This window comes from Ruditapes philippinarum, unplaced genomic scaffold, assembly GCF_026571515.1.
Source record: "Ruditapes philippinarum isolate M1 unplaced genomic scaffold, ASM2657151v2 ctg1174_1_1_1_1, whole genome shotgun sequence".
Lineage (NCBI taxonomy): Eukaryota > Metazoa > Mollusca > Bivalvia > Venerida > Veneridae > Ruditapes > Ruditapes philippinarum.
In genome coordinates this window covers 4,494-30,275 of record NW_026863112.1, presented here as the reverse complement: position 1 = coordinate 30,275, position 25,782 = coordinate 4,494, and the positions used below count along the sequence as shown (strand labels likewise).

The window sequence follows — 25,782 nt, the reverse complement described above, 5'->3', positions numbered from 1 at the left end:
ATAAAGCATTAAAGCAATAATATCAACATTCAATATGAACATTTACCACCAAATAAGCTTATAGAAAGATTTAATCACTACAATCACACATATATGACATACATCAAAGAGAGATATCACAAAAGAAAATACAGACATCATAAGTATATAAAAAAAATTTCTTCAATCTCCTGCTCGAGAAAACCATTTACATGTAAAACGAGAACCACTGAGAACCACCGTGTTTATAATGAGAGAACCCTTTTTCAGAAAGAAGAAAATATTAACAGTAAGAAAAATCAATTTACCATCATATATACAGGATGAGCATTTTGGTGTCTTTGAAGACTAAGAAGAAAAAAAAACACAAATGAAAGAACAGCCTGTAGGCTCTTCCATCTTCCACCCTCAGCATGTGCTCAAAAATAAGTGCCATATTGTTTCTAATTAATGCCATGGGTATACGTTTGTTTAAAAATGGGACGTTCTGAAGAGCTATAAATTTATGCTGTTAAATATGTTAGTAGATAAAAATGGTAAATAAATATATGTTAATCAGTTGTAAATTTCAATAAAATGTTGTTTTTTGGGGGTTTTTTATTTTTATTTTTAATTGAACACTAATTATGGAATAAAGTTTCTGTGAGCAACCTACAAGGTAACAAAATGTCTTCTGCAAAATGTGGTAGAGGGCACTAATTGGAAAGGGGACATTAATTGGAAACAATACGGTAAGTAAAAAATCCTGTGGCCTACCTATAGCATCATGACAAAAATATATAACAAAAGTTATAGCCCTTGGTTTTCAGTAAGTTGTACAAAACTACTAAGAAGACAGTAAGTGTACAGTTTGTCAGTTTCCGAGTTATTTCACTGCAACAAAAACCGAAGAACAAAAAAATGAAAATGAAATAAAAATTTTGAAAAAAGTAAAAAACTTATACATATAAACAGTGTTTTATGACTCATAAAAAAGTTGCATGGTCCTTGGCATTTTTGTACCCATCTAATAAGAAAGTAATAATTTTAAAAAATGAATAAATAAATAAACACTGCAATGGCTGAAACATTTTGGAGAAAACAAGACTTGAAGCAAAAAATCTTTAACATGTATGCTTAAACTAATTAAGTAACAACAGAACCTCATTTTTCAGTTGAATTTTTTGAGACAACAAAACTGAGTATTTTCCAAGGTCTTTAAAATGAAATATCTTGGATTTGTTGTATTAGTATTTCAATTGTGAATAAAAATATGGAAGTTGCACTTAAATCTCTTCAATAAGAAATATAAAATATATATTTTTAACAAAACTGTAAAAAGAAAAACTTGAAATACTGAAATTATACTTCTAGTACTTGAAGTACGATACCCATTATGGGATTAAATAGGGCTTTTTTGTTGTTGTTTTTTGTTTTGTTTTTTTTTTGGGGGGGGGGGGGGAGTTTGGGGAGGGGTCGGGACATACAATATTACATCAGATTAAAGGTACAAATGATAAAATCCCCTTTATACAGATCTATGCCTTGATTTGAAATTCCAATGTATTATAGAGAAAAGCGCCTTTTTCAAAGTTATTATTTCCTACTGACTAACAGAACAGAGAAATAATGTGGGATAAAACAGACAAAGGCCTCATGTTACAGTTAATCAATATCATCTTTTTGTGTGTTTTTTGCAAATGCATTTGAATTATGTATAGCCAATACAACATAAAACTTTATTGTCACGAAACTATGGGATCAATACTTTAAATATTTTAACAGGCCTGCCTATACATGGTTTATAGCAAATGGTATAATATTGGACAAGGCAATATTGTTTTGCTCTGTATATAAAGGCATTATAAAATAGATAGTAGAATAAAGTTACTATTATGGGTTTTTTTTATAAATAATTTGAGATGAAAGCTCTGAGCATAATTTGAATTAATAGCAAGTATGTTTCAGGCAGTAAGAAGTAAACCAGTTTTAGTACTAATACATCAGAGAAACATGGCTGTGATGGGTACCCTTTAGTTTATTTTATACAAATTTATTTTAGTAAGATTGTGCTGGAAGTTTTAAGCTTATTAAAACACCCCTCGAATCCGTTCCTGGAACCAACCAGTATTAAGCAATGAATGTAAAGTTTCTTGCTCAAGGAAACAATGGCTTGCCCCTTACTTGGTTTGAACCCATATCTGGTCAGCAATCCCTAGATTACTAGTTCAACATGTTGACCACTCGGCCACACCACCACACTTTGAATTTGAGTTTCTAAAACTGTATATATTTTTATATATAAATTTGATTGATATTATGAAAATCAAGCCACTTTAGATAAATTGTCATCTTAATACAGAATTATAATATTTAGTTTACTTTTCATTAAATCATATGCAACTTCAATAGTTTTTAAGGAAAGGAACAATTAAATATAAAAATTCTCTAACTAAATGTTTTTCAGTTTTGAACAAAAATATAAAAAAAAGAACAAAAACAAATAATATTGATTATTTTTCAAAAAGTAACTCTATATATAACATATATATTTCTTGTATGAACTATAATTGTCCAAAGTATATCAATTTTCAATGTAAATTGACCTGTAAATAATCCAAATTTTAAACAGGGCCAATTGAGTCCCCTTGTCGGACTTACACTTCCACGACCATCAACCTTGACACTATCTGCGAAGTCTTCATACTATATTCACACACTAAATTCACTTACACTGCCTCTGTCAACAAGTTTAGTATTTACAATACTATATTCACTACATATATATATGGCATGGCTACACCAGTTTGACTGGCAATTAAGTGATCATGCATTTTCCTCGCGTAAACTTTTAACAGATGTTTTAACATCATCTGACACATCAGTAGAAGTATTAAAACACACCTCACGATCATCATATGTCAGAGGTTCATAATCCTCAACCGAGGATCCTCCAGTTTTGTTGAGATTTTCATAGGAATGTACAGATTTATTGGACACTATATCGTCTGACTCCGCTGTTACATTAGCCATTGAATTATCTATTGTTTTACTTGAGTTAGAAGGCAGTTCAGTGTCATTTAACACATTGTTGTCTTTTGTAAGTTCATTTTTATCCTCTAACTCTGATTTTAGATCTTCGTCTTTTGTAATGTCTTTATCTAATTCCTCGATATTTGCATGTTCACTTGAGATGGAATTGTCACAGTTTTTCTCAATGGTATCACAATTTCCTGATCTTAGTTGTGGACATTGTTGTGCACTATCTCCGAACACGCTGTATTCATTTGGCACAGATTTACAAGATGTTTTTTGTAGTTCCTCCTCGTATGGGGCACTTGGTGTGACTGGTCGCCTATGGACACCATCTGTTGGGAAGGTTTTAGTACCATTCATTTCACTACAATCTTCTCCGTGTGAATTTTGATAGCTGGGCGGTTGAATATCTTCATTAAAATCAAGATTTTTCTTCGCGTTTGTACGATCGTGAATCTCTTCGTACATTGGTTCTATATGTTTGAGTTCATCATCCACATAATCGTTGCGTGCTGTGTTACTGGCATCCAAGTGTTCTCTTTCCGATGCTGAAATATAAACAATAACTCTATCATTCAGTGCATGAAACTCAAAAGTGATTTCTTACCATAACCTTTTGCCTTCTGGTGGCATTTTTACTTATTCTGCCCATGTGACCAGTGAATACTAAGGGTGTAACGGTTTACCGGTATACCGATATATTGCAATATGAAAAAATGAATTTCGAACCGCGGTACGATTTTTGGAAAACCGGTATTTTATAAAAATCATAATTTTCAATTAATTGCCTTCTAATTTTGTACAAATTTCACATAAAATCTTTAATTGGCAAATTTTGTTGGCGCCAACGTAAGATAAAAGTATTCGACAACCAGTACACTTAAAAGTCAATAAGCGGCCGCATAATTTACATAAGCGGCCCAGATGTGAAAGGTTACACGCGACTAGTTTTGTTTATCAAATTGTGTGACACTACTTTCTATTTATTCCTTACATTTTTATTAAGTTTCTACTAAAAATATATACATATAATAATAATATATAAATGTTACTCCATCTTTACATCAAAACATATACACGACAATACGTATTGCAATATATTGCAATACGCTTCAGCAAAATGGCAATATATTGCAATACGGTTTTTGCTGTATTGTTACACCCCTAAATTCACCAAGATCAGTCAGCACATCTGTGTACTGTCGGATCATGGTCTGCACTGTTCACTAATCATTACGTACTTAAAATCAATAATGGTTCAGTTAAGATATTTGGCATGGTAATAAAGGGTTCAAGTTGTGATTAACCTTTGTAATGATGACATTTTGTCATTCTCTTGATATTTCATGCAAGGATCTACAGCAGGATTTCAGTGGTCATGGCTTAAACAGGAATTTGGTCACCAGTGTTGAAGCGTTATATTTCTTCATTTCTTTCTTATTTTGAGGAACTTGGTCAGTTTGATTTAGACTTTGCATAAAATCTGGGATTTGGATAATAACCTACACTTTTAATGGAAATCAAGCAGTGCAGTGTTATATAAACATCTCATCTGAAAGACTGATTAGTAATTTTAGTTGGCCAGCCCAGGAATCAAACCTACATTTATTTTTATTATGTCGACATTACAAGTCTCGCACTCTTACCAACTGAGCTGCGGGCTGGCTATGCAGTAATGAGAAAAATAAAAAATTTAAGAGGTGCTAACTAATTGCTGCATGTACTTAAGTGACAAACCATATTATCCACAGGGCCAGCAAAATCAGATTTTGACATACTTGCCTATGTTATCAGAAGTATATCTCTGTATCATAATTTTAACAAGGTAAAGTATGGAAAAAATTCACTTTTCAGTTCAGACTATGGAACAAGTCCTGAGCAATGCAGACAATCATTTTAATCTTTTTGACCTACCCATGAATTCCAATACTGAGTAATACAAGTACATGTTAATCATTGTACACACTACAAAATACTCTGCACTAATGCCATAATAATGTAACTACAATGTCTTAAATCCTTTGTGAGTCAACATTTCTCCTCGTTCAATGCATTTACTTGATTTCGCTTTTATTACCAACTGCAGAGATATCTCCATTAAATGTTGATGCGTGTACTGCTCTCATTGAACTTTAATCTGGTTTGATGTGTCTCCCATGGTAATTTTATGTATTAGTACAGATAGAAGAGTTTGCTAATAAAGTCGGTGAAAATCCATGTAGATTCTACCAGTTTAAAATGGGTTTCTTGTATAAATGACTGTGCTTTTGTGTAGGAAGTTCTATGTACTTTTAAATGTATATAAGTCCCTGTCCTTTCAAAAGTATATAAGTCCCTGACATAGAAATTTAATTGAATATACTTGTCCGTTTTCCTTTTTTTTGACATTTCCCCTCGATAAATTTCTTTGAATTTTGGAAATAATAAGATGAAAGTTTCAAAAAGGTCAGCCAACAGTAAAGAGCCTTGTCAGACTGCGGTATTATTAATATCTGTCATATGTTGCCGTTCAGATCAGAACATCACACCACATCAGGTACCGGAGGGTGGACCGCACGGACAGGTATTCCGATCTGCAGGTACCTGTGGGACCATTATTCCAATCCGGACCACAAACACATGTCCGATATTATTTCTTGCAATTTCTACCAAGGTTTACCTCAATAATTTAATTTGTCAAGGAAATTAATGTCATATTGGCTCCTTTAGTATTGTCTTGTAGTAGTTCATGAATTTACCATTTCATTCATAATGGTAAACTGAAATGATGTCATCCTATAAACCCAACTCATTCATAAAATGCCCTGAAAAGATGTCATTATGGAGCATGTGACCCATCTGGTAAGACCCCCACCCAACCATGCTAGATGAAATTTCCAACATGGGTAAAACTTAAAAGAAACACCAGTCTGATACACAACAATATGCAGATTGGTCTGACTCCCTATTGAAGAAAGATGACCTTGAAGATATACACAACCATGTTTGGGGTAACTGATGATTTAAAATGTGACTACACTGTGACCTTGAACAAATTATCTTTATTTTATGATGGTTTGTACAAAAAAGTACCTCTTATATAACATACAAAATTAACAAGTCTGTCATCAAAGAACTGGTACTCTTGAAGATCTAAAATCATTGCCATCTCTTTAAAATTCCTTCTCCCTAAGAATTTTTAGCCAGGATCACAACAAAAGGCATAATAAGTGATTCCAAGAAAAGTGCACCAAAAAAAAAACCCTTTCCAAACCATACTCTAAATCAGCTCACATCCTTCTAAATTTAGATATTTTCCAATTTACCCAGATAATTATAATTACTTAAGTTTGCGATAATCACCACTAGGCGATTTAATGTGAGTGCTCTATAAAGTAAAATGTTTCCTGAAAGGTCTGCTTTGTTCCCATTATCTAGAGAGAACCGGGGAAACGTTCTAGTAAAGTGATTTACGCCTAAATCCATGTTTTAACTCCTACATTATTGTCAACCTAAGTGTATTAACATGGGTAATAAGTAACTACTGTTAACTCTAATTGAAATTAGAACCAATTGTGTAGGAAAGAAAACTAATTAAATTCTTGGCAGTCTTGACTTTTTTCTGTTTCATTTACATTCACAAAACACAATGTCGAATTGTCTTAAAAGTACTTGGGACATGTCTGACGATATCTTGTGTTTAGTGTTTATATTATTTCTTTAGAACTTTTTGTTCAACATTCAATACAGGAATATTGTTTGAATAGGTTTAATTTAACATTCAATATGTCTTGATATACAAAAGCAAAATTAATATCAGTACTAATCTGCATTTTGAAGTAGAGAAATTAAGACCTGCACTTTAGCATTGTGCTATAAAAAGCCTTTTCAGTCTATCTTTTATAAATATGCACACATAATAATGATTCCTTTGCAGACAGTAATAAAACTTTGAAGAGATAAACGTTAAGCAATTACAGCTGCATAATTTCATTAAAATCAATTCACAGAATAAACAAATTACAGCAAAACAAATATCTAGTATTATTAATGTTGAAGTCTAAAATTATAAATTATTAGTCCTTAAAGCTGCATGCCTCCAGATGAGCCAAATATTTCAAGAAAATCAAACTAGTAGAGAATGTGCTAAGATTCCACCAAGATTTAAAAGAATAAAGATCCGAGTAATAATTTACATGTTAAATATAATTAATGATTAATTTTGCAGTATTCATCACCATATCTCTACTGTGTGAATAATGCAGTAAGGGCTGATTTTTTCATATTTTGACCTCCTTTAGCAATTGGCATTGTAAGTGCCCTTTACTTTGTGAAAATTACTTTCTTTGTAATAGTTCTTTTCACAATATTTTACTTCTAAATACATTGTCAAAAATTTTCATGAAAATTAGCATGAATCTGGAGGCATGCTGCATTAAAGTGGCTATCATAGATATGATAACAAAAGGTATATGTTGCTAAGAGTCAAGCCAATTTGTACTTTGCAATCAGGCTAAGTCTTTATGCAGCAAGCGGGCTAGTTATAGTATCTCTATAAATGTATCATGAAATATCTTAACTGTATGATGACCAAGTGCAGACCAACGTTACTGGGCACGTCAGTACTCATTTTGAAATTTTAGATACAAGATATGATGTTGTACAAGAAGTGACACGTAAAAACTTTACGCTGATGTTGACACCAGGTTTGCATGAAAGCCCCAATAGTTTTTTTTATAAAGTCAATCTAAAAATGAAATATGAAGAATATGTTTTCATGTTTATATAAACAATCACACTTGACTTACCATTAGCAAAAGTGTATCCTGGTTGACTTGATGAACACATCCTACACCTGTATGATATAAAACAGAAACATTCAATGTTAGATATTGATGTTGTTAAAATTTACAAGACATAATAAATATGAAAAATCTTCTGAAAATATGCTCCTATAATATTAGTTTATTTTGTTGGACATTTTAAGTCATGCCAACACTGTGAAGATTATAAGCTGACTTTAGTAGCTTTACTTGTGACAGAAGACCTCAGATGCCCCCTTCATCAGTGACCATAACTTAACTCAGCCATAGAGACCCCTCATTAAAATATTAGTAATAAAAAGTTATGATTTTTAAATTCATTGAGGCAATTTTTTTTCACATGTTTGTGATAATCTTTCTGTCTCAAACTACTGAAATTTGGTTCTAAGGAAGATAATAAAGTAACAAAACATTACATATATAAAGCAGAAAGATGATCTGTTTTAATTTAAGCAATATTTGTTCAATAATAAGAGTATAAACCATCCACTAATGTGTTTCCATATTTCTCAGATATTAATTCATATGTGCTGGTTATTGTTTAACATATTGATTTTTATTGTTATCTACCTGTATAATATGCTCTGTAAATATAAACATGTCAGAGAAAGTCTACCCTAGCTGTGGTGATGAACAGATGTTTACATTAACCCTGAATTTGTTGAATGGACTCATCCTATTTTGAGTTTGGAACGTTCCATCGCGAGTTTCAGGGATTGTTAACAGTATAGAGGCTGGCCTGCCTGAGATCTGCACTGCTGGGCTGGCATTTTGACTTACTTATGTTCATTTTATCTGAAGCATATCTTTACTAGCCTATATGATATTTATAAAGTAAATTCAGATTCTGGAAAATTTTCACTTGTCCATACACTGGCCGTGGGACAACCTGGCCGTGGGACAACCTGTGCAATATGGGTAATTGTTTTCGCTTCCCCTATACTGGTGGCACAGTCTTGTCCTTATTGTTTCTATGATGAAATAAAAGGAATATTAAACAGGATATAGGATAAAAATAAAAATTACCCATTTCCACGTCGGAACACATTGATCACAATAATAACTATAAGGATAAGTAAAGCCACTGTAGCCACACCAAACCCTATAGCAAGGTCCCTCTCATCTGCCTTGTTGAAAGGTCCAGTCTCCGTCTTGGCTGACACCTCTACAAAATGACAATAACATGATGTATAATATACTTTAAATAAAAATCTATAATCATTTCAATAGCAGTAGATTAGTTAACTCATCCTGGGCAAAGTTGAATTTCTTACCATGCAAAAATGAATGAAGAGATGATAAATAATTATTAGGGAGGAAATTAAAGAAATTTTAAAGAGAAAATAAAACAGAAAACAACCTATTTTTATCAATATCTCCAGACTATTCTCTATATTCACATATAAATCATTGTGAATTACACAGCTGAGATACATGTACTACGAAACTCGGCAAATGTGGGTTTTTGAAGGCGGCGGCATGGCTGAGCTTAGCCGCATGGGTTCAAACCCCTTTCAGGGCAAGCCAAAAATTCCTTGAGCAAGTAACTGTACACTCACTGCTCAGTACTGGTTGCTTCCAGGAATGTCTTTAAGCTTATAGTTTCCTATACATTCAAACTAAAATAAATTCCGTATAAACCAAATTTGAGTTTTTTTCCATCTAATCCCATGTTTGACGAGTTCCGGATGACATCTTTTCATATTGATAGTAGTTGGGTATTTTTCTTTTATAAAATGGACAGTGTTTCCCCAAGAACATGCACTCATGATGGCAAAAACTGGTACAAATAGGGACATGCTATAATTAATATGCAGGTAGGTAACTTCTGTTAATTTCCCAGATTGTCAAAGCCTATAATATTATCAACAATGTAGCCATTGATATTAAAGCACCTGCTGATATTGTTTATGATAGAAAATATTGTCATTTAAAACAAAAATAGACCTGTATATATCTTGAAATATTCCAAGATTTATGTAAACTGGCTCTTACCAGATCGACCCACGTTAAATTCTTCTCATAAATCAATTTACCAACAAAGTGTTCCTGATTCAACATGGAACATGATGAATTTATAATATATATCATAATTTACAAACCTTAACAATTAAATTCGCTAAGCAATATATATAAATTTTCCATAGAATATAAGTTTACATATTAATTTTCATACAAATTAAAATCGAAATAAAGCCTGCAATAAACTGCCTAGTCTAATGGGAGACTTGTGAAAATCTGGCTGCTTGGAGACGATTATTACTGCTTAATTGAAATTAAAGGAAAATTTCAGAGAAATATCAGAATGGAAAAATAACAACTAGGGTTATCAATTTAATTGTGATGAAATCTCTCGGGGACGACTATAATCATTAAAGCCGGTATCTTTTTCCGTCTTTTTTTTCTAGATCAATTTTGATGGGTATCTCATCATAACCCAAACTGTTTTTGCAACAATGCATCATTCATTATTCTCTATTCATACTGAATATTCCTATCTGACAGAAAGCCATTTTCATTTTTTCAATTCATCATCTTTTGAAAGCTTGCGATATTGTCAGGCATATCAATCACGGTCTTCTGGAAGCTTTATGATTAGGACACCTTTATATTTATAATATACAATCATAATTCTTATGAAAAGATATTGTTTTCAATTTGCATTTGCCACCTGAGATCCATTCCAATCTATTATAGATGGGGAAAAGTGAACTTTTCCAAATTAGAAATAAACCAAACAATATGTGCCTAATGAAAAGAATTTCAGCAAAGACTTTAATAGGTTTATTTTCATTTCCGAGGATTGGGTTTTCAATTAGTAGATATTACAGTTCTTCAATTTATGATCGTATTAAATTATCAAAATTCGTTAAAATGGCTATAAAACAAGAATTCAATGCAATTCTAAGAAGCTCCTGTATTAATAAGACTCTAATATTAATGAGAATTTTTTTGGAGACATAGCAACCTGGGGTTATCTTAGTAATAAGGAAATACAATAACTTCATAAGCCTGTAACATCCAGTGTTCATTAATATACAGATTGATCTGTTAGAATGCTATGATCTTTAAAATGAGACAAATTAATAAATTGAGACCATTATTAGATAATATGAGCTTAGTTTTACATGTCGACCAATTGTGTTATTGATTTCCAAACATCTTCAGAAAATATTAATAAAGTCATGATGTCTATTTTGAACATAATATTCCTGTATTGTCAAGCAAATTATGAGATAAAAGGTAAATCATAAGATGACAGAATATAAACACAGCTTGGTAAGATATCTTTGGCACATTTTACATCGAGCAAAATACATTAATATGGTAGCTTTTAAAATATCCCGATTCTTGAGAGAGAAAAAAATTACCTTCTCAATTTTAGTAACATAACTGTCACATCTTTTTAATTTTCAGATGTTGCAGTTTGAAATTGTGTTGGTAACTTGATATGAAGCTAAATTTTTAAAAAAAACATTGTCCAGTATTCTGAATTTTGAAGTTCCAGAATTCAGAAGAATATTTTACATCGAAAAGAGAAGGGAAAAAATCGGAAAACAGACTTCATTCATTAGTTTTCAGATTTCAGAAGTTCCATAACAGTACTAAGGTTCTAAAACATTAATATGTAAGCTTTCTACATGACAACAGTTTCAAATTCATTCATTGATATTAATGTTTTAATATACAGACAAAACATGTTTCACATGGAGTTCATTTCGTCAAAAAAGAAAAGAAAAAAAAACTCAACTAGCTTATCATGGTGTGCACTGATCAGGTGGGTAGAATCAGTTGCTGCCAGCAGGAAAGTGTTAAAGATTCATGTTTTTGAGTAATATCATTCAAACTAATAAATATCCGAGGTTTGATATGCATGTTTTTAAAACATATCATTCAAACTCAAACATCTGAATTGTAAATGACTTAAGTTAGTATGACTAAGTTAATTTCAGTTTCTTAATGTAAAATTATAAATTAAATGTTTAAATCAATTATACAAAGGCAATTTTCTAACATATATTGTTAGAGAGTCTACATCAGATATTTATTACCGGGGTACATATCGTCACCTTAAGGTATTAGGACCCTAATGGGCACTATCAGGAACTAAAAAATTGACATCATAGGTCAGATGTATACCTTAAAGTACACCTGTATGCAAAATTTAAACAAAGTTTACCGTACGGAAATCAAGTTATGGCCACTTTTCTGAACTCAAGCTAGGATGTTATGAGGGCCCTTTTTTAGAAATGAGGAACCTTTAAATAATCTGCAATAACATTCTCATGAAAAATGTTTTCCCATTAATTTTTGGTAAGAAACAAATAGTACCATTCAGCTAAATCCACATAAGCAAAATTATGGTTTCTACTTAAAATTTATGAAATCTGTATAAAAATGTTACCCTACCCCACCCATTTTTACCACGTGTCTGACCATTTTTCTACTTAGGGAGCCTAATTTTAAAAAATTCTTAAAATTTACTCAAATGAGTGCCTGTTTTCAAAGTTTCCCTAAATTTTTAAAAAAGTATATTGGTTGATCTTGTAAAATATGAAATACTTTTACCGTCTAGTTTTGATTATATTACACTTTGAAAATATCAGGTTCCATATTTATTACTAGATTTAGCATAATTTAGCCAATAAATACCTATATAAATTAAAAAAATCAAAATTAAACACTTTTTTCTTTCCAAATGGGACATGAGAGATACATAAATAATGTTAAAAGAAAAAAAGAAAGAAAAAAAAAGTTGACCCTTCTGGGGATTGAACCCATGGCCCTCATTTTCAATGTAGTTAACAGTAGTTCTAGCCTATTTGAATACTCTTCAAAGCGGAGGTAATGCATTAGGGTGCTAATACCTTATGTGCAGTAACAGGTTAAGTCCTTCATAATTTCATAGGACTTAACCAGTTATTGCACTAAGAATTAGATGACAATTATGTTCTTTTCTGAAGCTGTCAGCTTGCTGTTTATTCAACCATTAATAAATAAAGATATATAGATATAACATCTTGTTTGATATACAACTCTTCAATTAAGCAAATAAAGTGTATAATTATATTAAACTGATGATATTAGACATAAATCAGGAAAGAAAAACACTTTCAAACTTTGAAATAAAACTCTTAATTCGATTGGCCGTTTAGAAAATAATGAGAATATCAAACTGTTAATATTAACTTGATCAGATATATATAAGGTAAGAAAACACTTTGCTTAATTTGAAAAAGACCCTCTCCAATTTAAAAGCCTTTTAGCTAATAAAGACATAAATAAGGGAGGACTGAAAGCTCTGTAATCGGAAATTCAGTGGTTTTTAATAACAAGTAAAGAGTATAATTTCACATAAATTTTCTCTGTAATAAATCTGACACTTTTATTTATTGTTATGCCAGTTGCTTTACATTTTCTTCTTTGAAATGTACCTTTATTCATCAGATAACTTATGTTCTGACTGTTCTGACAAGTCAAGCGAAGTAAGTATATTTTATTTCAACTAAAGGAATTCTAAGCTTCAGAAAATGTGAGAAGTATTAAAAGACCTGTCAGCATAGTAAGGATCAGAGGTTTTTTATGATGTTCATTTTACTTCATTGCAATAAAGGTCTTTCTCTCCTGTATGACAGTATTATATGACAATATATAATGAATATAAAAGTAAGTATTTCAGTAAGAGAATCAAAGACAAAATTTTGAATTGCTTAAAAAGCTCTGAATGTATCAGTAAGGAATAAATCTAGCCTTGAGGTTATAAAACTTTTTTTCTGAGTTCTGTCTCAAATCTCAGGGTTTTCATTGGTCAGAGAACATTCTGCACCTTGAGATTTAAGTTTGAGTTTAGAGAATTTGTTTAATTAACCTTGGACCCTGGCTTTAATAAGAAAGAGAATGCATGTTACATGTATATCATTTGAGGAAGGTAGCGCTGAATGTTAATAATTTGTCCTAAAAAGTAGTAAAATGTAAACAAAGTAGTACTTGCTCTACCATACAAAATACTAAATCGCTAAAAAAAATTTGATCCCATCAGTATCAGAAGAATAAATAACATTGAATGTTAGATAGTCATACTTTTATATGGCTAAGTCTTTGAAAGCAATTTGACTCTGGTGCCAATTTTGTGTATTATTTCATGCACAAGTTGACTAACTTGACACCTCAGTAGTACCACTAAACTTTTATAAGCAAGCTTCAATCCAAGAAAGAATTCATTAACCCTTGCATCGGGACTTAAACCCACAGCCTACTAAGTGATTAGAAATTTTAGAAATTGTAGAAATCAACAAGACCAGAATTATACCTTCTTCACAGTCCTTTTGATCCACTTTCTGTACAGCACTTGGTAACTCCACATAGTCCAGTCTGAAAATATAATTACACAGCAAGATTGAGACCTGATGTGACAATAATCAAAATACTGGTAGTAACTCTAGTCTTAATATTAACACTGTCCAGCATATACAACACAGAAAAACTTCTACAGAAGTGGCTGCACATAAATCTATTTCAGATCTATTGCAATATCTTCTTTTAATTTTCATTTTTTGGACACATTGACACAGTGAATTTTATTATGACAACTTTCCAGTTTAGTTAGGTATTATGTTACATTGACACTGCAAAGGTCATAATTATGATGACATTCTAGCTTAAGTGGTGAAGGAAGACACCTCAGAAACCCCTGACTGATAGATGTGTGGAAGTTGCCTGTAACTTGAGAAGTAGGAAGATTCAAAATACTGGTAAAAAACCAATATGATTAACTTTCTGCAGGTATATAACAGTAGAATCCATAAAAAACACACACCAACTTGAAACAAGCAAACATTGCATTCTTTTATTAATACATAAAATAACAACATTATTTTACATAGTTTTATAATTATTTAAAATCCTATGGTATGCATGCTGGAACTGGTTTAATTTGCATTCATACAGTTGTCTGCTTGAATGTTATTTCAATGGCAGCAACTTTGAATCTTAAACTAAACTGCTTGCATCAATCATGATAAACCTACGATGCCATCAGTACTGGGCATTAGGTAGGCTGGGTTTTCAGTCAAGGTTATGATGGTACCCTAATGTAGGGTAGGTCTTTGTATAATCCTCAGGTATGTCTTTGTACAACAGTCAATGAGCACTTAATTGTACAGTAACCTGAGACAATAATGATAAAATGTGTTGGGCCGTTGTTGCCAAGCAGACACTGCCTTTGTAGATGCTACTATGTACTAGGGGCTCACAAACCCTAGTACTCTTCCTCTTAGCTTATATTCTACAGGAAAACTCCTCTCAGCTTTCGTCAGTACAACAGCAGCAGAATTCATGTACAAGTTTTGGTTAATTTTTGTAAATCATAAATTTTAAAAATTCTTCTTCAAATGCTCTTTGCCTCTAAATATGCACATACTTACATACACATACTGAGGGAAAGAGAGATTTAGCAAATCTGGAAGTCTACGATGAATATTAAATATAACTGTTGGCAACATGCTCAATATTTTAATTTTAACATAATGATAAACCTTGAATTTTCAAATTCAAAACAAGGCAAGTTTGTTATTCAAGAATAAAGAGTAGCATTGTTTGATTGATAAACCAGTCTTGTAGACTAGAATGTCTGATTTTTGGTGCAATTTAAGTAAAGAAAAGTTTGAGCCAAGTTCTGACAAGCGTGATACTCTTTATAAAATGAATTTTCTGAAAATGAACCACGAAACTGAAAAAACGTGATGAAAATAAGAAGATAAAACTTTATGCACAACTGCAGTGTCTGTATAAAAAGAAACATTAAATTTCCATTGTCTAGACAAAAAAAATATTCTTACAAACTTTTGTAACTATCGAAAGCAAATGTTGAGCTGTTTACAGGAAGCATTCTTTTCATGTTGGATGCACCTAGGCTGTGATTATTTTTCCACAGAAATGAAAAACAAGTCGTAAAAATCAAGACAGAGGTAAAATGCTAAAATTAGTTAAATTCGTCCAGGTCTGACATTTTTCAAAGTATTTTGAAAGTAAAAAAGATATGAGCATTTCTGAACACCAGTTTGTGAATTTGTTTAATTTGGATTCCCGCTGCATTATGCTAACATGCACTTGTCTAAGCTATGATCATTTGAAGACAACAATAACATGGAGTTAAATTACATGTATTTTTAAAATTTGTATTTTTTTTCAAAGAGCATGCCAACTCAAAATGTTTGCCAAAACAAACAGTCTCTGAATGAAATTTCTAGGTCTATTTTCTCTATTATATTTGCTTTTATTCCATTCTCAAAAGCACGCATATGCATACTTTCAATAAATACGAATATTTCAGGAATTATTTATTCTCATTTATCAATATCCAAAATTACTTGATATATTCATTTTTGAATTGTTTACATATTAAAGAAGTTATTTTTTCTGAAGCTCTTAAGCTGAGATTTCCTCCCATCCAGAGTTATATTTTCATGTTATAATAAACAATGCTAGACAGGAAGATTGTTGCCTATAAATTCCATGTTTATTTTGTAAACACTGGCATGCCAGGCACTGGAAATCTATGCCAACAAAGTAAATCAGCCTGAAATCAACGATGGCATATTCCTCTCATTTTCAACATTAAATCAACAGACCATCCTGTAAGTTGAAACTTTTCAAACATTTAAAACAATATTTGCGATTAAGTTAGACAAATGAAAGTACACTAGAGTGCGATGATTAAGTGGCAACAGATACTATCCAAATATAACAAAAACTCCACAGCATTTGTTCAGCACGCTTGAAATTTACTGACCTTAATCAAATCTACTTGAATATCACTTGGGTCCAAGGTTCAGGTCAATTGAATTCACTCATTGATCACTTTTTCCTAGAAAATCGTGTGACCAGGTCAGTAATTAGCCAATTAAGGGAGATACATCATCTAAAGTATGATCAGTAAATCTATAGAATGATGTCAATTTGAGTGGTGCAATTTAATGCGTAATTTATCTAAATAATGATATTTCTACAGATTGATTCATAAATTTGAAATCAAATATTTCTGTACTTACAAAAATTCACATTAGAAAGAGAATGTTGATATAATTACAATGTAAATCTTTCCATGAAAAAGTAAATTTGACATATGATATCATATTATATGACATCATATCTACATGTACAGACAAACCTGTGAACATAGGTCACACAAACATGATCTTAATATAGACAAGTGGTCTTTATTTAGAGGTTACATATATGTTATATCTAATGTATGAAGGGTTGTTGAAGCATTTACAGGATGACCTTTATTCAGATGTGGTCTTTACCACAGGTTTAACTGTATTTCCATTTGTGCTATGGATTCGTAATGTTGTTAACAGTTACCTTCAGCAGATAATTCAAGTAAAAAAAAACTATTTTCAAAGCACAAAGTCTCAGGTGGGACTGCATGGACAGACATACCAAATTACTTTAAACATGTTTATTTCAGCATGAAGCTTAATTGAATAACTCTTAAATTCACTTCCTGGAACTAACCAGCTGTGAAAACATTTCATACTTGGCTGAACAGCAGCTAATTATTGGTTGACTTCCAGACACTTTATTAACCACTTAGGCCACAGTCCCCTCTTTATGCTACCTTGGATCAGTTAATTATTGGACAAATGCATGTCAGGGATGAGAAACAGATATTGATACAATCATAATTTTTTATAAGCAGAATCAAAATTCTCACATATCCTCTTGACAGATTCCCTGATAACAAGGTGTTGCACATAAATAATAAACATGCATTTTACAAATGTACATGCAGCTATTATTATCAATACTTATTTATTTCTTCCAAATAAAAATCTTGGCCCTAAAATTTACAATTCAGTCAAATTTACACATACTGAAAATTCTTCTCTGACAAAATTTAATGTAGGAAACACAAAAACTCAACATTTCTAAATAAACTCTGTACTGGTCGGAGACCATCAACCGGACACTTTTGGAACATTTTTACATACAGATTTCATAATTTTAAACCTAGAGACCAAAAAATTTGACACAGTTCAGCTAGGTTCTTCTCCTAACTAATAAACTAGTTTGTTTATTTCTGATTGTATTGACACTTATATCTGAGGCTCGACAAGGAGGGTATCAAAATGACCTAAATTGTCTACACTACAGTACCATGTGTCCGGACAGATCTGTACATGATGTGATTTAATTCAGATAAAAGCCTGGGTGTTTTGATTTTTGATTTGTAACATGATATACAATATGTCAGCAACAAATGCTGAAGTTTTGGATATTCTATTATTCACTCTGTAAATGATTATAGCTGGTATATGAGGTCAGGAATTGCTTTCTTGACCCCCGAATTGCAACGTTAACATTCTTGAAATAGACATTAAAATATTACCATTTACGGAGGTTGAAATAAATTCATTTACTTAATTTTAAAAGAAACATGCACTTATTGTTGATAAAAAAGTGACTGACAACCACTAAACAAAGAAAATACTAAATTAAGCATTTTCGGGGCCGTCCGGGTTAGGTGGTTGTCCGGTTTTGGTGGTCCCCAACCAGTATGTATATTTCATTAAATGGCACTGCCCTCTTTATTTACATCATAACTATTCCCACAAAATTCAATAACATCACCAACTAGACTGGAAATCTTTTAATTACAACAAAGGAACCAGTAACTCAGATAACTATACAAAAAAACAAATGAAAACAAATCATATCTTAAAACAAATAAATTCCTACGAATTTAGGCATGAAATCCTATTGGTAATTATTTTTCATGTGCCTGCCTGCCTGACATGCGATAGGAATTTCCATTAATTTTGTTAGATGGCATTGTATTGATTAAATTTTCCCTGATAATTATTAATAACATTATGTTGTTGGTGTGATACCTCAGACAAGAGCAAAATACAACTCCTTTATTCTCCCTATTTCCATTAAAGTGTTGCCGTAAAATTTGATATTTTAGGCTGTAACTGACTGAGTAATACTGGGTATTAATTATCACTCTTTTCCTTCTTAAATGCATGATAGTGAGCCACCTCTGTCAGCCCAATAATCCTCTTAAATGCATGCATAGAAGTCAAACACCAAATTCAGCCCAATATTTTCCTTCTTAAATGCATAAGTCATGCAACAACCTCATTTAGTCCAACATATTCCTCCTAAAATGCATGAATGCCCAATTATATATTCCTTCTTAAATGCATGACAGTCAGCAATTTCTGCGAGCCCAATATATTCTTTCTTAAATGTATGGCATGGTCAATAACCTCAGTGAGCCCAATATCTTCCTGTTTAAATGCATGACAGTCACCTCTGGGGCCAGTACATTTCTTCTAAAATGCAGGACAGTGAATCCAATATATTTATTCTTAAAATTACATGACAGCCATTTCTATGAGCCTTAAATGCATGACAGCCGATTCTGTGAGCCCAATATATTTCTTCTTTAATGCATGACAGCCATTTCTATGAGCCCAATATATTTCTTCTTTAATGCATGACAGCCATTTCTATGAGCCCATAATTCATTCCTGCTTAAATGCAAGACAGCCATTTCCATGAGCCGAATATATTCCTTCTTTAATGCATGACAGCCATTTCTATGAGCCCAATATATTTCTTCTTTAATACATGACAGCCATTTCTATGAGCCCAATATATTTCTTCTTTAATGCATGACAGCCATTTCTATGAGCCCAATATATTTCTTCTTTAATGCATGACAGCCATTTCTATGAGCCCAATATATTTCTTCTTTAATGCATGACAGTCATTTCTATGAGCCCATAATTCATTCCTGCTTAAATGCAAGACAGCCATTTCTATGAGCCTAATATATTCCTTCTTTAATGCAAGACAGCCATTTCTATGAGCCCAATATATTCCTTCTTTAATCTTCAAATCCATGATAATCAGCCATCTATATATTTGTTCTTAAACAGAGCTCCAGATAATTTTTTGGGCCAAGGGGTTTTTACCCCTCAAAATTTAGAGTGAGGGGTAAAATGCAAATTCTGAAAAACTTAAGTGGTAAAATCTGTCAAAAAAAAGCATTTTGCATTTTTTATAAACAAATTAAACTTATTGTTGTGTTTGTTTGTTTGTTTGTTTATTTTCTTTTTTTAGAAAAACCTTTACAAATTAAATACTGATTTAATGTGAAACAATACAAAACATGCCATGTAAAGTCAGATTTCCAGAGTATACTGGAACTCAAGTTTAGGATAAACAGCAAAATTATCAAGGCTTCCATTTTCAAAATTTGGAAGTCAAAGACTTCAAAATCTCTGATATTTGAAGTCACATTATATAGGTAAAGAAGGAAAAGTATTGATTTTCGGAAATCACAGGCCAAATGAAGGAGTAAATGACTCCCAAACTTCCACTAGTGGAAGCCCTGAAATTATTTTATTTTCTAGGAGTCAATATTTTTATTTTTTATTTTTGTTGGCATGTACCTTATCATGTACTCCAGTTTGAACAATTATAGTTGAAATTAGAATTAAAGAAACATAAAAAAGATTTTTTTATCTTTCCTTAAAAAAAGGATTGGTCTGAGAGAAAATTGTCCGTAACTGTAGACTGGGTACAAAAATATTGAGTACAAAACTGCAAGTGAAAAACATGTTATTTTGTTCCAACAACAAAAGTTAAAGAAATTAAAATATATTTTTGTTTATATTGAGGCATTAGCATGTCAATAGATGCCTAAACAAACTTAATACTGTGTTAACTCCTACAACGATTATCTGGTACAAATTTCATCAATAATTTCACAGGTTGATCTACGGGAGTTACCTCCCTTCTGTATTTCCTTCTACTTTCGTTTTTAACATGCGTTGTTGACAGTTTTCAATGCAATAAAATGGAAATATATTGTATTTTTATGCTCAAAACATTTTCTTTCTACATATCAAATGTTTACACTTCTATTCTACCACGCATAAATTTTGAAACACGAGCGTATTTTCATTTTGTTGTGCGTAACTGTGACGCACGAATTTTGAAAGTGATGCGTATTTTAGATTTTCTATGCGTATTTTACGCTTATACGCACGCTATCTGGAGCTCTGCTTAAATACATGACCTTCTCAGTCACATTAATTTGCTAACCTAATATATGTAAAGTTATGTGTCTAAGAAGCATAGGTTAATGAGTTTGGGCAATTATAGGTGAAACAATGTAGATTTTATGAAGAATTGGCTGTAAACATATCTACAGCTGCTAATTCCTTCATTACCAGATCTTCCTACAAATTTCATGGTCATTAGTTGGCTATCATTTGTGTAAGACATATAAGTATGCATATTAGCCATTAGGATGGAATCTATAATCACTAGTAAAGTTAATTGCTAAATAGTAATAGCTACATAGTGTAAGACTGCTTTGAGCATTATTTGTACTTATTTGTGAACAAACCAATTATCTGGGAAGTGTGACTCAGGGACATATCACAAGAGTGAAAATCTTCAGAGCAAATTGCTTCCATGGCAAAATATGACAGAAAAATCTTGTTACATGTTTGTGTAACCTTTATTAGTATAAGAACTGTGTATTGCCATTATATCTGTCACATTTCATATCACAATATTCATTTTGTTTATCCAGATGATATGTATTGCAGAAACAATTGTGAATTAACGATGCATAATGAGCCATTTATTACTATTATTACTTACTTTTCGATTTACAAATTATAGTACAACCAATAGGTATTTATATATAAACACATGGCATCATCTATTGCAGATTCAAAGCACAAGTATAAAATAAAATCATTGTGAAAGTCAAAAACAAAACAAAAATACAGTGATATCAAAAACCTGTGAAGTTATCAAACAAGTCTTTTACCATATTATGACAAAGCCACAATATTTACTGTTGCACGTTTTCTATTTATCTTTCTTTAATAAGAAATTATTACAATTCTTGTCAACTGAATTGATGTATTGCCAGGCGAGATCAGTATTGCATTAATGATTGCAATGTATTGCCATTTAAAATTTCCTTCTGCTGACAAGGTGTATCGCAACGCAACAATACTTTGACAAAGCATTTCTCTTATATGAGCAACACATATATAATAATTAAAATTGAAACTTAAATTTCCCTTAAATATATTTTAGCAACATCTTGCACAAGAAAACTTGTAAGGTATTTATTAGTCTTTTCGGTGCTGGAAACAATAAGGAAAGGAAACCATCTATTACTTGGTGAGACATATAAAATAATTTACCAGCATTTGTGGGCTTTGTTTCACAATAATCCAATTTCTAGACAATAAACCACGAGCTTGATGAATTATCTGTCACACAGTCTTCGTATACCCATCTAGTAAAATACGGAACCAGTCAATCTAGATGGCACATTTTACATGTTAGGTCCCGATGCAATATTTCTTATTAAAACTCTCGGTATAATTATTTAAGCTGTTTGGAAAATTGTGAAAAGTTAAATACTGTAATGCGTTTAACCAATAAAGTAAGTGCATGGATAATGTAATTATATTTAAAGTGGCGTTCTTGCTCATTGAGTTACGGTTAAACGGAAGCATTTTTTTATTGCTATGTTTTGGGGTTTTTTGGAGGGGATTCCTCGCGGGTTTTTTTTATCCGCCCAAAAAATAAAAACCTTTTTTCCCAAATAAAAAGGGGTAAAAGAGGGAAAAATTTTTGAAAAACTTTTTTTCCCTCATTTTTGAACGACTTTAAAACGATCTTAAAATGCTCATTTTAAACCCATTATAAGAGAATTTACAAAGAGTTGTAATCATCATTCATCTAAAGTTAATAAAGTTTAAAAGCCAAAGTGGCATTTCGGCAGACATTGAAAATAACAAAAATTCATCCCTTTTCAATCTTTACTGACTGAAAATACATGTTATACAGCATAATTAAGACGTTAATTTGTCATTTTTTTTGTTTTAGTGCATTTTTTTTGTTTTGAGGAGAAATGCGGTTGAGTGCATCTAATTATACTTTTATTATACTTATATTATAAAATCTTGCTGAATTATTTGACTTTGTTAAAACTGAAAACAAACACTTTAAAAAAAAAAGAATATAATATCCCCATATTTAACTGTTTTGTCAGTCCTAGGCAAAGGGTAAAATCTAAATGTGTCCCCCAACCCTCCCCTACATAGTTTGGGCAAATAATCTGTAGCGAATGTACAATTTGTATACATGATGTGGCTGACGTATGATGACCTTATGTTATAGGTGAATATATATCATAGTTAAAATAGGACACTTTAGGTATTCAATAAATCAGTTGCATGAACTTTACTAAAATAGAGCAAACTCAGTGCCTCCGAATATATCACATGAACAAAACAGTACACTTAAGTTATAATAATCAAAATCCTTTTCTAATATTATAACCCTATAATGTTGAAGCTGCTTTCCTCAGGGAGTCTGCATTTACTGTATATAATAATTATGATCACAATAATTCTAGAATTAAAATAATAAAATACAGAAATAATTTGATAAATTGGCAGACTTGAATAATTTTTGTAAATTGTTTTGCATCATAAAGTGAATGTCACTGGTATTCTAAAATTATATGAGCGGCATCAGGACAAAACACAACGTAATGCCTTTGCGAGACCAGTCTGCGCATCCGCGCAGTCTGATCAGGATCCATGCTGTTCGCTATCAGTTTCTCTACTTGTAATAGGGTTGGTAAGCGAACAGCATGGATCCTGATCAGACTGCACGGATGCGCAGGCCTGTCTGGATCCATGCTGGTCGCAAACGCATTATGTTGGTTTTGTCATGACGCGGCTCTTTATTATTTTTGATTAATTTTGAGGAAAGACATCTTTTTCATTTTGTAAAGCTAATATTGGGAGGGTTTAATTAGGGGGGTCAAAACCTAAAAATTGATTTTTCTAAGATTTTTTTGACCTAGGCTTCCCAAATTTTTTCAATTCATTGAATTTTTACCCTTTAACCGTTTCGTTTTTGGTTGAAGTTTGGAAAATTCCCTTAATCTTAAAAAATAATATTTCCCAAATTTTTTGTTTTTGAAAAGGGTTAATATATTTAGAAAATTGTTTGAATTTTCTTAGTTATTTAAAATTTATTTTTAAAAATAAAGGAAGGCTATAATTTTTTCCTTTGCTTTAAAACAAACAGACACCCTGTGGTTCTACTGGGTACCTGTTTAAAATAACTAAAATAATCCCACCCATCCTAAACCCCAGTAAAAAGCTTAAATTTTTTGGTAAAAATTAAAATTTTTTTTAACTTTTGTCTGATTTGTGAAAAAAAAATTGGGTTAAATTTTTTTTTTAAATTTTCAATTTTTTGTAAAAAAAAAATCACAGAAATTTTAACACCCCAAAGCCCCCCTTCAAATTTTTTTTTCCCCAAAAATAATCAAAAACCCGGGAACCCCACAAAAAAAACGGGAAAATTTTCCTTTTAATTTTTCAAAAAAAAAAAAATAAACAGAGTAAATTTTTAAGAGCATTTTAAAAAGAAAATTTGTTTTAAATTTTACTAACCCCTCCAGGCGGCTTGGGGGGTTAAAACCTCAGAGAGGTTTTTTTGTTCATCCTTTATCTCCCCTGTTTGTTTTCCCCAATGTGATTAAAATTCCCGCTACCATGGAAATTAAAACTTCTCCGAGTGAAAATGCTACCCATCAACATGGTTTATACTTGAATTTCTTCCCAAGGAAATTAGGTTTGTTCTTAAATCTGATTGTATTAAAATTACCAAGACAGAATTACCTTTTAATTTTTTAAAGTTTTATGTAATATGATTTATATCAACTTGTTGTAAAGATGTTTCAGCCATCTTGATGCTCTGTCAAATCAAGTTACAAAGGCACATTGTAATGTAATAATACCTTAACTGTCAACATTAAAAAATAACAAAACAATTGTCATAAAGATATGAAATCTAATCAGCCATTCAATGTAAGAAATGACAGAGATTAAAAAAGCTTATCAAATAGGTTCTTTTTTTAGTAAAATTGGATGCAGGAAACATTAAAAGTAACGTCAACTCAGAGCAATGGATGTTCTTAGCATTGGTTCCTACACTCTACTTTTATTTAATTTGGTTCCGACAATTTACTTTCAATCTAACTTGGTTCCCACTCTCTGCTTTCATTTAATATGGTTCCCACACTCTACTCTCAACTTTGTTCCAATGCTTTATGTTCATAATAATTTAACTTTGTTTCCACACTCTTATTTTACTTGGTTCCCACCCTCTACTTTCATTTCACTAACTTTGTTCCCACACTCTACTTTTATTTTACTTGGTTCCCACACTCTACTTTCATTTAATATGGTTCCCACACTCTACTCTCAACTTTTTTCCAATGCTTTATGTTCATAATAATTTAACTTTGTTTCCACACTCTTATTTTACTTGGTTCCCACCCTCTACTTTCATTTCACTAACTTTGTTCCCACACTCTACTTTTATTTTACTTGGTTCCCACACTCTACTTTCATTGCACTTACTTGGTTCCCACACTCTACTTTCATTTCACTTGGTTCCCACACTCTACTTTCAATTTAATAACCTGGTTCCCACACTCTTACTTTTATTTAACTAACTTGGTTCCAACACTCTACTTTCATTTCACTTTACCTTGTTCACACACTCTACTTCCATTTAACTAACTTGATATTAACACTCTTAGCTTTCATTTAACTAACTTGGTTCCCAGACTCTATACTACCATTAGACAATCACTTCCAGCACATAGAATTCAAAACTCAATCTATTGGGATTGATAATGTATTTTAACAGCAATTCAATAGTTTCAGATCTGTTACTGTCACATGAAAGTTTGCATCAGAATCACATGGGAATAAGGCACTTTTACATCAATTAATTTAAACTCATAATTGTTAATAACGATAATAAATGAAAATACAGCAAAGGCAGAGATTAAAATGAAACAAATAATTTAACACTGGCATGATAAGAGTATAATAAATAGCCTTTA

General features: G+C 31.6%; 1 protein-coding gene across 1 annotated transcript; it reads right to left on the bottom strand.

Moving 5' to 3' along the window:
• Positions 1 to 1,423: 1,423 nt before the first annotated feature.
• On the bottom strand, positions 1,424 to 14,207 carry LOC132721159 (uncharacterized). The gene is made up of 4 exons (XM_060705412.1): positions 14,107 to 14,207; positions 8,823 to 8,961; positions 7,782 to 7,828; positions 1,424 to 3,542 (listed from the first exon to the last, which is right to left on the bottom strand). Exons 3-4 carry the CDS (start codon positions 7,819 to 7,821, stop codon positions 2,785 to 2,787), a joined length of 798 nt encoding a protein of 265 aa, XP_060561395.1. The 5' UTR covers positions 7,822 to 7,828; positions 8,823 to 8,961; positions 14,107 to 14,207; the 3' UTR covers positions 1,424 to 2,784.
• Between the last annotated feature and the right edge of the window lie 11,575 nt (positions 14,208 to 25,782).